At 40.5% G+C, this 13,987-nt stretch overlaps 1 protein-coding gene across 1 annotated transcript; it reads left to right on the forward strand.

Moving 5' to 3' along the window:
• The first annotated feature begins 3,192 nt into the window (after positions 1–3,192).
• LOC118331694 (C1q-related factor-like) lies at positions 3,193–8,190 on the forward strand. The gene is made up of 2 exons (XM_035666763.1): positions 3,193–4,183; positions 7,155–8,190. The coding sequence occupies exons 1-2, from the start codon at positions 3,536–3,538 to the stop codon at positions 7,332–7,334; spliced, it is 828 nt and encodes a 275-aa protein (XP_035522656.1). The 5' UTR covers positions 3,193–3,535; the 3' UTR covers positions 7,335–8,190.
• Positions 8,191–13,987: the final 5,797 nt, after the last annotated feature.

Genomic DNA, 13,987 nt, shown 5'->3' on the forward strand with positions numbered 1-13,987 from the left:
CTGTTGGATCAACGTGCAGTATTGAGGGCAGAAGAAAAGTGCTGTGTGAAAAACGCCACATGAGGGCACTAAAGTCTGCAAATAGAGCAAAGTCTTTGTGTATCACTTCATAGAGAAGGCTGACACACAGTATATACTGTTTCAGAGAGTGATGCAATTTATTTTAAGTTTTTACATTTAACCGTTTTAAACAGTGTTATGTCATTTTTTTGTTTTGGTCAATTCCTCTTTTTATCCCATGACAAATATAGTTTATATTGACCTTCTATGTGATATACCTGGGCACAAATCTACATACTCTATTATATTTAGGATAATTTTCATCATAAAATATTTAAGATTAAAGATTTCCGTCATACTGACCATGTGGTCATCGCTCCGATTTAGTGTATACTGTCATTAACTGGGGAGACTCAGCAAGAAAGCACTGCTCGAGGTATCTGACTCAGTACCATTGTCGTGACCTGTGACAACAGCAGCATCAAAAATGTGGAGAAGACTCACAAAACTCTCTGCTTATAGTATTCTCATGAAAGTCTGATATCACAGGATGATTCCAACATTTTCAGTCATGCTGTAGCGCACTGTGGCACGTAACTCGCTTCAATGTGACTTGGTTTGTTTTGGTTAATTTGTAGGAGGGTCATTATTAAATGTGTATAAAATTGACTGTGTATAGTTGACAGATTAACAAAACATGAGCATCATGTTCAGTGCTTCATCGAGGCCTTTATGGAAACGTGTGGGCATCCTGAAATACAATGACAATGAACCCAATGAAGGGTCTCTTTGGTTAAAAAGGTTTAAGTTTTAATACGTCAGCCAACAAAGGAAACTGCTATCTGTCTATATTACAATTTTAGTCAGATAGCAGATAGTTTACTGAACATATTATGCTTATTAGTATATTAATTAATTAACATATAGTTTTACTTTTCTTGTCTGGCCATTCACATGACCGATCCATCATGGAATTATTAAGAGACATTAAAATACTGTAAATCATATCAGTAAATCAACTTAGTTGAGTTTTGAAAATTGTTGACTGAACAGACTGCTGGCAGTGGTTTCTGAATCAAGCAGAGTCGTCTCTGCCAGCACACTGAGTTTGGGCAAGTATGAGTTTATTCAGCCAACTCATGTGGAACGGGTTTATTTTGTTAATACAGAATATGTACTGAATTGATCATTAGCGTTCAGGCTTGGAACACGAGATTTCTCAAAAGCATACACCAAGCAAAACATAGATTAGACATTAGATACAGAGTCACCAGCAATTAGGTAGAAGACACCAGTCGCCATGAAGCCTTTCTTCAATAAAATCTACAACTATTCCAATGAATATACCATCTTAGAAATGGAGACTAATACCCATGTAAACCTAGAAGTTCACCTGAAAATGTAGCAGCAGACTAATACTCACTCAGATATAATAAGCAGCAAACAATCTTTGCTTATGTAATGTTATAACTCATCATTAATAAGCAGTATGATTACTAGCATGACAATGAGTCGAACAGGTGCTCTGCAGTTTAGGTGTAATTATGGTAAAAAGTGAAATAAGTTGAGACATAAATCAATGAATTTTGCCTTTGTAAATGTGTCTATTTATCTTGTGCGTGACAAGTCTATGTTGAATTTCTTATTTCTGCAAATATAAATAACATAAAAAAATACCACTAATGTTTATATTGCTATAGCCAAAACAATGTGAGCTAATAGTTTGTTGTGAGCCAATAGAATAGGAATAAAGGCATCAACCTAAAATATGTGCTCAACTGATACAATACTCAAACATAAGTTTTTATATCAGCATGAAAAGCTCATAAATAATAAAAACAACAACTAATGCCACTGTAAATATTGTTGTTAGCTTCAGCAACAAATACTTAGCTTAACTGGTGAAGGGAAGCACAGGTCGCCTGCATACCAGAGGAAAAGTCCTATTACTTTTAGCTGAAATAACATGTTAGCTTAGCTTCCCAATGAAACGCAAGAGTAGCAATTAGCAGCAGTGTTTCTTAGTGAATGGTGTTTTTTGATACATGTTAGGCAAGTAAAGAATATGCCAGCTCCAGTTGTCTGCCTAAACAAAAGTTTTATTCTATTTAGACAGAAATCTGAGAAAACAAAGATAAAGTTTGTCTTGGTTAATTATGTATGTATTTATAACCACCTGTTGTAAGTTGTTAAGAGTATTCAGCTCACACTTTAACATGTTATAGCAGGAAAAGCACAGGTGTAGCCTCATTATTGATATTTATAGTAGATGAATGCTGTTGAGGTGCCAGCTGTGAATTCAGGCTCACTGGTATGGCTTGCTGTAATATTTCAAAGCTGGGTTTGGATAATATTATAATAGTCACCTTTGATTTCAGTAGTGGTGTCGGACATCCGTTTCATTGCCGGACCACCATCTTGTCATTTGCTCTACTGATGTCTAATGATATGCAACAAACCAAGGTCTCAGCAATTAATTGAGTGAGTAAAATAATTTCGTATCCAATAGGAATTATAATAACAATGTTGTAATCAAACTGAATTTTAGTCATTTTAATTCTGAACTGCCCCTTTAAAAGTTTGCAGATTTTGTGAAGGTCGCAGCTTGACTGACCACAGATGCTTGGAATCATTCCAGTATACAAGAGCTCCCGCTACATACACACACACACACACACATATACACACGCAGGCAGATAAGGAAAAATATAAGCCTACACATTATGACCTTGATAAACACGGAGTCTCACATTAAACTAAGAAACTATATCAGGCTAAATCTATATCTATGTCTGGCTGCTGGCTATTAAATGTCTCAATTGAGTTCTTCTTGCACTCAAAATAAAAGATTCTCTTACATAAGTGCACAAAATCAATGCCAACTGTTTAATATTATTGAAAAATGTACAGCACATGACCACAAGAATCGAGTATATCAATTTCAGTGGAAGCAGGTCTTCCCAAAACATTCCTTCTGATCTAAGCAAACTTCCCTCAAAATCTTTTTTTCCATCTCTATCTTCATCATCCCAACATGAACTGATTGATTATGATTTGATTCTCTGTGCTCTATATATCACACTCTGGCTTCCCTGGCTTTTCACATCTGCCAGCAGGAAAGTGCCCTCCTCAGCCCTGACTCAGATGGCTAGTGAGTGTATGTTGCTCACTCTCTCCTCCCCTCGCTTCTTTTCTTTTTTTCCCCTCTCAAGCTGTCTTACTCTCTCCCTCCTCCTCTTCTCTTACTCTCTCTCCTCACTCTCTCAATCTCTCTCTCCTTTTGATCACTTCGGTCCCTTGCTCCACTCCCTCTCCCTTACTCCTACACTGCTCTGTCACTCACTCACACACTCATACCAGCTCTCCCTGGGCACCATCTCCACCATCGGAGATCCTCAGTGTGTCTGCGTTTTGCCAGGTGGACGCACTCCCCGCAGTCACCATTTCCACCCCGGAGAGTTCCACGGTGGCTGCACAGCCCCTTCCCCGGCTGAGCATCGGGCGGAAGACCCTGGTGGCAGCTGCTGTGGGGGTCATGCTGGTCCTGGTTCTGGTGGTCCTTATTCCTGTGCTGGTCAGCTCCGTTGGCACAGGTGGCATAGATGACAGTGCGAGCCACTACGAGATGCTGGGTACCTGCCGCATGGTTTGTGACCCCTTCCCCAGCACGGGCACGACAGGCACAGGTGTGCACCCAGGAACAGATACAGCAACCACAGGCCTACAGGTGGACAACGACGCAGATCTGAGTGACCACAGCATCGGCCCACCGCTGCCTACTTACAGTGCTCATGGCCCACAGGGCAAACCAGGACGTCCGGGCAAGCCTGGACCCCCAGGCCCACCTGGAGAACCAGGTCCACCAGGACCTAAGGGACCACCTGGAGATGGTGTGGACATTGTACGGACAGGGATTCTAGGTTTAGGGGGTAAAGGGGCAGTTAGCACAACCACGTACAACACCACGCCTCGCGTGGCATTTTACGCAGGACTACGAAACCCTCAAGAAGGTTATGATATTCTACGATTTGATGACGTGGTCACTAATATTGGTGGCAACTATGAGGGTGCAACGGGCAAGTTCACCTGTAAGATTCCTGGCACCTACTTTTTCATCTACAATGTCCTGATGAGAGGAGGAGATGGCACCAGCATGTGGGCTGACCTGATCAAGAATGGCCTGGTGGGTAACACTTTTAACTCTTCAGACACCTTCTCAAAACACAACCTAATATTTAATGATTTACTGTTGAATTTAACAAGCGTAATGAACACAGATCAAATAGTCGAGAATTATCCATTTACTGACATTATGAGTTCCCTGAATCATACACTGGGATGAACTCACATCAACATGCTCAAGGAACAGTGTAACCAGTGTGCTGGCAGTCTAAATTGAGTAGTCATGCATTCATGTGGATAGTGATTTTAGGTCTATCTTGTTTTGGTGTTATAGTCCAGTATAATGACAATGCACAGTGGCACGCTGCCAGATTGTATATCTGTGCATATTACACATCCAATGATGTACACGTTGAAGTGAGTGGAAGGAGTGCAGCGCTATCTCAACTCTGCACACATCAAAACACAGCCTGGGGTAGTGGCTAGTTCAAAGCTGGTGCCCTTTGAAATACAACAAACTTCATGGAGCCATGATGTGCTAGTATGTGTTATCAGACTTCGCTGTCAGGCCCAGGCGTTTCAATATCAAATCATAATATTTGCTATGTTCATGGATAATTTTATAATGTCTTTAAAGCCGCAGGTGATGACACTGATCAAACACCAAGTGAATCTAAGCCTGCACAGTTTCCTGCAAACATCTCAGCCAGGCTGCAACAGGCAGCGCAGAGTGGACACACAAATACCTGTACATTAGTACAGTACTAGTATATTAGTCAGTTCAGTACAATGACCACACACACACAGTATATGCCATATTTGTTAAACTAATAGAGATTCATTTTTTAACTCTGTGGCCATAGTTGTCGGTGTTTTACTAGGTTGGATTGCAAGATAAACCAAACAGATTTGTCATATTGGACTGTATCATACTGTAAGGTGTCTTTTGTCCCTAAGGAACCGAATGGACTGCAAACAAAGACAAAAACACCACATCCTCCCCACCAATCTCCACTAAAATAGTTATGAATGGTTAAAGTAAGATAGATTTTTTGTAAATAGGGTTACAAGTAGGGATGTGCACCGACGTTTTAAGAGGCAGTGGCTAAATTTAAAAAAAGGGCACCCCCACCCTTCCCCTCTCCTCTTACCAATGTTGATACACTACATCATATAAAATGTATGTCCAAACACAAACATACTGCACTTCTTACCACTTAGATCCACTTAAATTGCAAAAAAAAATGCATAGAAATTAAACTTAAAAAGCAGCAATAGAAGATGTAATAGAAAGGTAATAATAAAACAAGTATTAAACGGACAAATACACTTAGTGGAGACACAGAGTATAAGAACTGGTAGCTAGATATTCTAATCATGGTGATTCACCTGTCGGCAGACTATTGCTCTGTAAAGACATCCTTAAGCGGCCTCCTCCAGCTCTTAACCTCTCTGCCTCTGTCTGCTTTCTTTAGAGGGCAATGACACTGCAACACCAGATATGAAGTTTCATATATAGAGCTACATTTACTTTGTTTACCACAGTCGAAAATGAATCCATTACAGTCTCACACTGTCTTAAGCCACTGTGAGCACTAAGATATCTAAATGGAACATTGAATTAAATAGCTAAAGAAAATAAACCATCAGAAATCCCTCTAACATTTTGCCAAATCCTAACACACATTACAAAGGTTCATGCTAATAGTTTCACAATCCCTATGTGGTTGAGGACCAATTAAGAACGAATCAGTCATGTAAACTTCAAGCTTCAGGCAAACCTGCAAAGAAAAACTATAACTGCTGATTAAATCACCTACATAATGATAAAACTTAATTTGTGTTTATTCACACATTAAGTAAAAAAAAAAAAGGAAGGTCTAAAGGAAAAAGGTGCATATAAATTAATGAACAGCAATCACAATAATGTGATGATTAACTGTGTAATTCATTTCGATCCATGAGTGGGGGAAAAGACAGGCCACTTTAGCCACTATACTCTGCACGTCCCTGATTAAAAGTATACCGTTACTCATACAAGTTAGTCAAATTTTCACTTTTCCGACATACAGTATGATACCGTATTACTATAAATTCCATTTTCATTCAGTGGTGGACATCATGCTGTTGCAATAGAGCTGAGAGTGGACACAGGGAGGGAGGGGAGTTTAGGCTGCGTTGCCCTCATGTCTCAGAAATCCATCATCATGCTGTCATCTGTGGCTCAACCTCTCCTCTCAGAGCCTGCGGCCTCTTGACATACACTTTTGTACTCCATTGGCACTAATTAGAACTCCATGTTCCTATTTTGGCTCTAACAGAACCTGTCGTCACAATCTGGCTGTAGCAGGGATTACATTTTTATGGTCGGTCCGGTGAAGTTGCAGCGTAACAGCCAACCTGGCAACCCAGATCATTATACACGAGCTAAAGCTTAGAGGGGATATGTCCTTTCAGTGGCTAGCTGTACACGCAAAGCAACTTCTAACACTCTCAGTAATTACCCCCGGGTTGACACGATGACACTTATATTCGGGAAAACGTGGCATTTTCAGAGCTCCTCCCCAAAACAAGGTGGCTGTACTGTAAGAGTAGAACATGAGGCAAAGGGGTAGTGTGTGCTGCCATCCTTCCTCGGAGGCAAACTGACTCAAGCCTGACCCTTTCAGTTGAGTCATGAGAGAAAAACAAGATATTCACCACAGGGGACACACTTTACACCAACTCTCAAATTCAGGCCACACTTTTTTATGGCAGCTCATACATGGCGAATAAGTGCAACTCATGTTAATGTTTGCATCAAATTAGTATCATCATTGACTCCAGTTATGTCTTAATATTGTCCTTTGGGCTTTATTAATAATAATGTATAATTATGAATATCATTTGGATTTTATGATGATGAGTGAATGCATTTTTCTAATATCTGTTAGATAAGTAATGCATTATATTAATTCTTCATTGGAAATCTTTTCCTCCTTACATTTCTTTGCTTCCACTCTCCTTGTCTGTCTGTGCATGTCATATTCCAGGTCAGGGCCAGCGCCATTGCTCAAGACCAGGACCAGAGTTATGACTACGCCAGCAACAGTGTCATCCTTCATTTGGATGCAGGCGATGAGGTTTTCATAAAACTCGATGGGGGCAAGGCTCACGGGGGCAACAGCAACAAATACAGCACCTTCTCAGGATTCATCCTCTATGCTGACTGAGGAGTGGACAGGACGCGGGGTTCAGAGGTGAAAGGTCGCAAGCCAGAGGACATTCACTTCCTGACTCTCACTTGGCTCTCGCAGTAAGGTTAATGTTGCCCATAGCCACTGATCCGCAGGCAGATTTGTTTGTACAGATGTTTAAGGTCAGCGTTGATACAGCGATTAAGGCTGTGGGTCTGTGGTTATGGGTAACTGTCTACCTCCTCATCCATACGTTCCATTGTATACAGGGTGCCTATGCCACTATTCTGATGGATGCGAGCAATGTAACAGTGACAGTCACTGCCATGTGTCATGTTGAGGTGCAGTAACAATTCTGACAGTGCAGAAGCTTCGCCATCATTTCTGAGCTGTCATTTCAAATTCAAGTCTGGAAATCCAACAGTTGTGGCGACTGCGGTGTTTGTAAATGTGCTGTTTAGATTTATGTTTTCTCATGCTGTTTGTATGATAAGATGTTGTGCTTCAGTGACTGAGGAGATATATTCTGTCCCAAGAAATGCTAATTTGTCAAATATTGGACGCCAAAATGAGATTATGCTTGTGTTGAATGGCAGTGTCACAAAATGTATTGTGTCTCAGTGTGATGATCCGGAAAACCATGTCATATCAGCCCATTATACTTGGCATATTGTTAGTGTATAAACTGTACATTTGATATTGAATCTTGGTGTCTGAACACAGTCAAAGTAGTCTACATACACCATATTGTGTGTCTATTAAAGAATATAGCTGTTGATAGATAGGTGTATAATTATATCATGTAACTGTTAACGTGCTCATTTGTAAAGATTTATTTATTTAATTCATGCATGCAACACTTGTTCAAATGTTCTGTATGTTTCCACAGATGATAAAGAGAAACTTAAACAACGTTTAAATAGCTAGATGTGGGCTTAAGGAACATCTATTGCTGTTGCTTTTACTTTTAATGTCCATGATTTTTCATTAAAAAATTGGATTTTTTGCATTTCCTCACACATTATGTGGTTAATGTCACTCACCTCATCTATTCCCTGATCAGCTGTTCTGATCTCTCATTTTCCAGTGAATCCAGCCTTTAGTCCTGCAAATGTTACACACAAGAGAGCCACGCCAGCTCAGCTAGAGGCAATCAACGCAGAGATGATCACTGAGGGAAAGGGAGAGGAAATCACAGCTGTGTTAAATGCCAAATGAAGCGGGAGATGATTGTGTTTCACAATCAAAGGAGAGATGTGTTTTTTCCCTCTAATGGGTGTGGAGACGCTGAGATATAGCGGGAGAAAGTCAGGGGACGGGTGTTAGAACGTATCATGACAAAGCTTAGATCAGTGTCGAAAAGTAATCCAGGGCAAATTAGGCTCTGCTGTGACGGCGACACAAGTGTCAGAGACAAGAAAATAGCTTCCAGGCCTAAACTGTAAAAACCAATATAGTTTTCTGTTTTCTTAAGAGCTCACTTTGATATTGTGAAATTCTTTGGACATAATTCGCCTTTGACATGGGCCACGTAAGGTCCAAAACTGTCTCTAACATAGTTTGCCAAGTAAAGAGTTCAAGAACAAAAGTTTTGACAGTGTGAAGAAATGTAAATACGGATACCATGTTAAAATGCACTTTTATTCATTCACTGAAGCTCACAAAACTGAATGTCAGCCCAATGTTTCCTCTCAAAATGCCACTCGAAGCTCAATTAAATTCAACATTTTGCTGTGAGCTGTAAATTGGTGTAATAGTGTAAAGTTGATTAAAATGACAGAAAGAGACTAGATTGCCACACTGTGTAGTGTTAGAACATCCTGTTGTAACTGCTCTATGCAGAAAAGGCCAGGAAGCCCTCTGGTCTAAACTTAAGCTTCTCTTAAGACAGCAGAATTCCTCCAGACACAATTAAGACTGAGGGTCCATGCCTAAGCAGAGGTCACCCGAGCCACAGGGCAGCTGAGCACTAGCACAGGCTGTTTTCTTCTTGCAGGGTGTATGAGCACATCGTCAAATTAGAGACTTCATGTCACAATGTCAAAGACAAACGCCCCCGGTCTGCGAGAAACAGCTTTCACTGCTGAAACCATTGGAACTGAACGTCGCCCGAGAGTCTGCAACATCTGTACTTTTTCTAAAGTCCTCGGGGAGAAACACAAACCAAAATCATTCTTATATAAAAACGCTTAAGAAACCTTGAAGATTGAGCCAGAAATTCAACAGCATTTACCGTTTCAAAATGTGCAAGTGAAGAGAGTGAAATAAAAAAATGCCCCACAATTCATTTAGTCAGTTTGTTTGCGTTTGCTGTTCCCGCCTTCTTTCCCAGAACATTAAGTACTTGAGTCATGCCATAATGTTAGCAAATGAAACTAATTATTGCATCATATTGCAAAGATGGAAAGGAATCCCTTATTTAGCCATCTAGCCATCTTTTTATGAGGCATTTATCGAGGTCAGAGTCACACTGGCAACCGGGGTAAGCCCAAAACCGTCACAAACATAGATAAATTCTCTTGGCAGCCGCTGTCTTCGCCTCATCCTGCAAAACAGGGTGATCCTTACTCAAGCTATTGTGTAAGCGATACAAACCCCTCCTCAGGGGTGTATGGTTATGGTTTTGATGGTGACTTTAGCTGAACAACCTACCCAACAGGACACTCTGGGGCCGGTGTGTTTTAATTTGTGATGAAACAGCATCTGGACTGTACGCTTGAACCTTTGACTCACATTTCATCTCATGTCCTCCCTGACTTTAAGCAGGTCCAGAGTTTGAAGATAAGCATTCCTCTGAGAAGCGCCGTAAGCTGCTTTTTGTTGACGCAAGCCTCGTCTCTTGGACTCGGCTGTGGGGATATTTTGAGATTTTCTACTGTACCTCTTTTCACCATGTGTAAGTAGAGGGATTTGAAAGATTATGCCTCTACTGCAGACTTGTTTTAATTAAGCTAATCTCCAGTGTATGCACATGTAACTGAAGGAAATTTTGATTCATTCACTCCCACCCACTCCCTATCAGTAAACTGAGATGGCTTCAGCTTGACATTTGCAGGGGGCCAGTTGGTGAGGCGTGAGGCTTATCAGGCAACTGCAGAGTGCGTATGCATGTTTGTGGGTCTGTGTGTGTGTGTGTGCGTGTTTGGGTCAGTGTACGGGTCAGCGTGCGCGTGAGTCACTGCATGTGTCTTTAGTCTAAACGAGACAGGCTTGGAGAGAGTACCTCCTCTGAAATGTCTGAAGTGACGTTAATGAGCCCTTGGTGTTGTTATCTTGAGCGCCCCCACTTAACTCACCAGGGGAGATCCAAATTAGAGATAGATGCTTTAATTGTCGAGCTAAATTGCCCTTCGTGCTCATGTACGCTTCCTCCCACCAAATGTACAGCCGCCCTCATACACTTGGTTTTACTTGTGTCAGCGTTCACCTAAGAAGATGTTTTCTTAGATTTAAACACGACGACAACAAACACGACCTAATTCAGTTATTTTAAACCTTTTTTATATGGCACAAACAGCGAGCACACCCTGGAGAACCTGGAGGAACTGACTAAGAGTCATCTCTGTGAGGTTGCAGTCCGAGCGGGCTAACAAGTTCACAATGATAATGTTAACATGCTGATGTTTAGCAGGTATAATTACCATGTTTGCCATCTTAGTTTAGGTTGAGTTGTAATTAGCGTTAAACACAAAGTGCAGCTGGGGCTGATAAGAATGTTTTGCAGGTATTTAGTAAGCAGGGGCAGATGTAGAGGCCTTGCCACCCCAGTTTGGTGTCAAAATTAACAAATCAATTTAGATTAACTTTAAAAATAATGTGTTCAAAAATGGAACTTAATTTGATCTGTTATTATCACATTTTGGACTAAGTGATAGGCTTAAGTTGAATGAAATTAAATAAATTAAGTATTTCTATACTATGCTTTACTAATTTGCCATTATAATGTAATTTAAAATGAAGACATCTTCATGTGGAGGGTTCTCCAAGCAAATATTGATATATTTGATTGTTTGCCATTAAATCAGGTCCCCCCATGATTATTTTTCTAGATCTACCCCTGATAGTAAAACACAAGAAATTAAAATTTTGACCTGATGATGGTGCGAGGTGAAGTGAATGGATTACCAAAGTTTTATTACACTTTAGAGGCATGGGGACATGAATATGTGTCAAAACCCTCAAAACTACAAATATGAACCTGGTGGTGTATATATTTTATCACTAAAATTATTAGGATTCATCAGCTGGCAACAATAAATGTCTATACAAAATTTCATTGCAACCCATCCAATATTTGTCAAGAAATTTCAAGAAAAGCCAAAAAATGTCAGCCTGCTAGTAGCACTAGAGGAAACATCAGTGGCTCATCAAAGTCACAAGGCTTCATCCTCTGTCTGTACAGAATTTCATGGCAATCCATCAAGTAGTTTTTAAGATATTTCAGTCGGGGCCAAGGTGCTGAACTGACCGACACACTGACATTGCCATCCCTAGAGCCATGCTGCTAGCATGGCTTAAAACACTGTCTGGCTGTCAATAACTACTGACATCGAACACAATCTTTCCAGCTGCCCTGCCATCTTCCTCAGATCTGTTATCTCAAGGGTCACCACAAGCCTGTATATATATATATCTCATACTATATATATATATCATCCTGAATACTAAAAATAAACAGCAGTGTTATATGTACACTAGCTCAGCTCATCCTTCAGGCTACAACCAAAAATACAGCATACTCTGGAACCTCTCTGGATTTTTTTACTGACTGTAAGAGTTTGCAATATTACTATAGAGTTTGCAAAGATGTCAGAGTCATTATTTTGTGAGTGGGGACATGCCTGGTCGACAATGGCATGTTTATGCATCATTGTATATAAGGTGGGTTACCATGCAATATTCCTTTTATACAACATCATGACAACAATCCTGTCATACCTGTGTAATGAGGGCCCTGATAACATGGAAACCCAAAACTTTCAGTGAATACAATAAAAGGCATGATTACAAGGAAGTAGCAGGTAGTGATTGATCTTTGTGAGACCGTACTATCTATGTGTGAGACCTTAAATTTTGCCTGTATTGTGAAGGACAATACTCTCATCAGTTTCTGCTGCTTTCAGTTTTCTCAGCTTTGTGGCAGATTGGTCAGCAAAGGCAGAGGGGGGGTTTGTAATAAGCACTCACAGTGCAGTGCTTTTTAAGTGCAAGTCATACTGCTAATGCTTGAGAGCTGATTTCATATGATTAACAGAAAGTTGTTATAAAATGTATGAGCCTGTGTATTTTTGTAAATACTGCATAACCACAAGGTACAGTTATGGGAAGCAAAACAAAACAAAAACATTGATATTCTGTGAAACCTACGAAGGAATTATGGTATTATATGCTTCACAGGTATTATACTGTGTGCTACCTGAACGATGGGGGGTAGCGTAAGCTAACAAAAGGGACCTGAGACGAACTCAGAAGGAGGGGGTCTTGAAGAATATGTAAAATATTCTGGTTTTACAAATCTTAAATAATAAGCTTGGATTTGTTAATCATTGGAGTTCAGGAACCAACTTACAGGAGCCCATTTCATCTGCGATTTAGCCTACCAGTTTATATTTTTTGGACTGACTACCAGTTGGGTGCTGTTCCTTATAGTAACATAATACAACAAATGGTTGTTGCTTACCCCAATAATACACGAAAAACAAGGATATAGGACAGACATACATGTGCAAAATCATCACCTTACATCATAGTAGATAACGTATGCTTGGATGCATTACCCCTTGCCCTCACACTCTTTGGGAGAACACCACAACGCGCATTCCCCACTTTCCTCCCCATCACCGTGCTTGATCTGGGGACTGTCCAGTTCATCAGTGACTCAATACCAACGTCCTTGTTCCCTCATGGCCCTGACTGAGCCAGGGCTAACACGTAGGGACAGGTTGAGTCATGTGGCTGGGGATGCTCCGCTGGCGAGTTGCCTGTCTCTTCACCTCACCACAGTCTCGTGGATGCAGCCTGACAACGGGCTACGGAGGCGCTGCGAGTGCCCCTTCCTCAGCATGACACCAGATGCCAGAGTTCAAGAACACTACAGTCGTTACAGTTGCTCAGGCCAGTTTATTCTACCCGTTGGTGTCTAGCTGCATTTGTGACCTCTTGTGCTGAGGGAGAGTGGGCAACCCATTGGGTTTTTCATCATTGCTCTTTTTGTCAATTTGTGTTTCATCAAAGTTAAATCATCAGTCTTGAAGAAGTGGTCCTCAACAGTCACATACTCACAGATTGTCATGTTAAATATTGATTAAAATCAACAAGCTTTGACATACGAAACATTCCAGGAGATACAGCATTTCAACAGTTTTTTTATTTTAAATGGTAGGACTATTACATTTGTTTTGGGTCCATCTTTTTTTAAAATTCTGTCATTCACTGTCTTCAATTAGATATAATTGAAGATTCCAAGAAAAACCTTTGTCAACCCAGAGAGATGACACTCTCTTTTGTGTGTTCCTTGAATCTACATGAAGACAGGTACAATAAGTGTAACTGTCTTGTCAAAGCAAGTTTTTCCTGTCAAGAAAAAGTGCCAGTACAGAACAATGTGAAACCTTGGCAATTATATATATAAATATATAAAAAAAAGCTGTCAGACTTAACAGATGTGGGTGCTTTATATTGCGGTACAT

Source organism: Morone saxatilis, unplaced genomic scaffold (genome assembly GCF_004916995.1).
Source record: "Morone saxatilis isolate NCDOM2014 unplaced genomic scaffold, NCSU_SB_2.0 Contig1, whole genome shotgun sequence".
NCBI classification, from domain to species: domain Eukaryota; kingdom Metazoa; phylum Chordata; class Actinopteri; family Moronidae; genus Morone; species Morone saxatilis.

Coding starts and splice junctions, on each gene's coding strand:
- LOC118331694 (XM_035666763.1), top strand. CDS start 3,536: ATGCTGGTCCTGGTTCTGGTGGTCCTTATTCCTGTGCTGGTCAGCTCC. Junction 4,184..7,154: donor ACCTGATCAAGAATGGCCTG/GTGGGTAACACT, acceptor GTCATATTCCAG/GTCAGGGCCAGCGCCATTGC.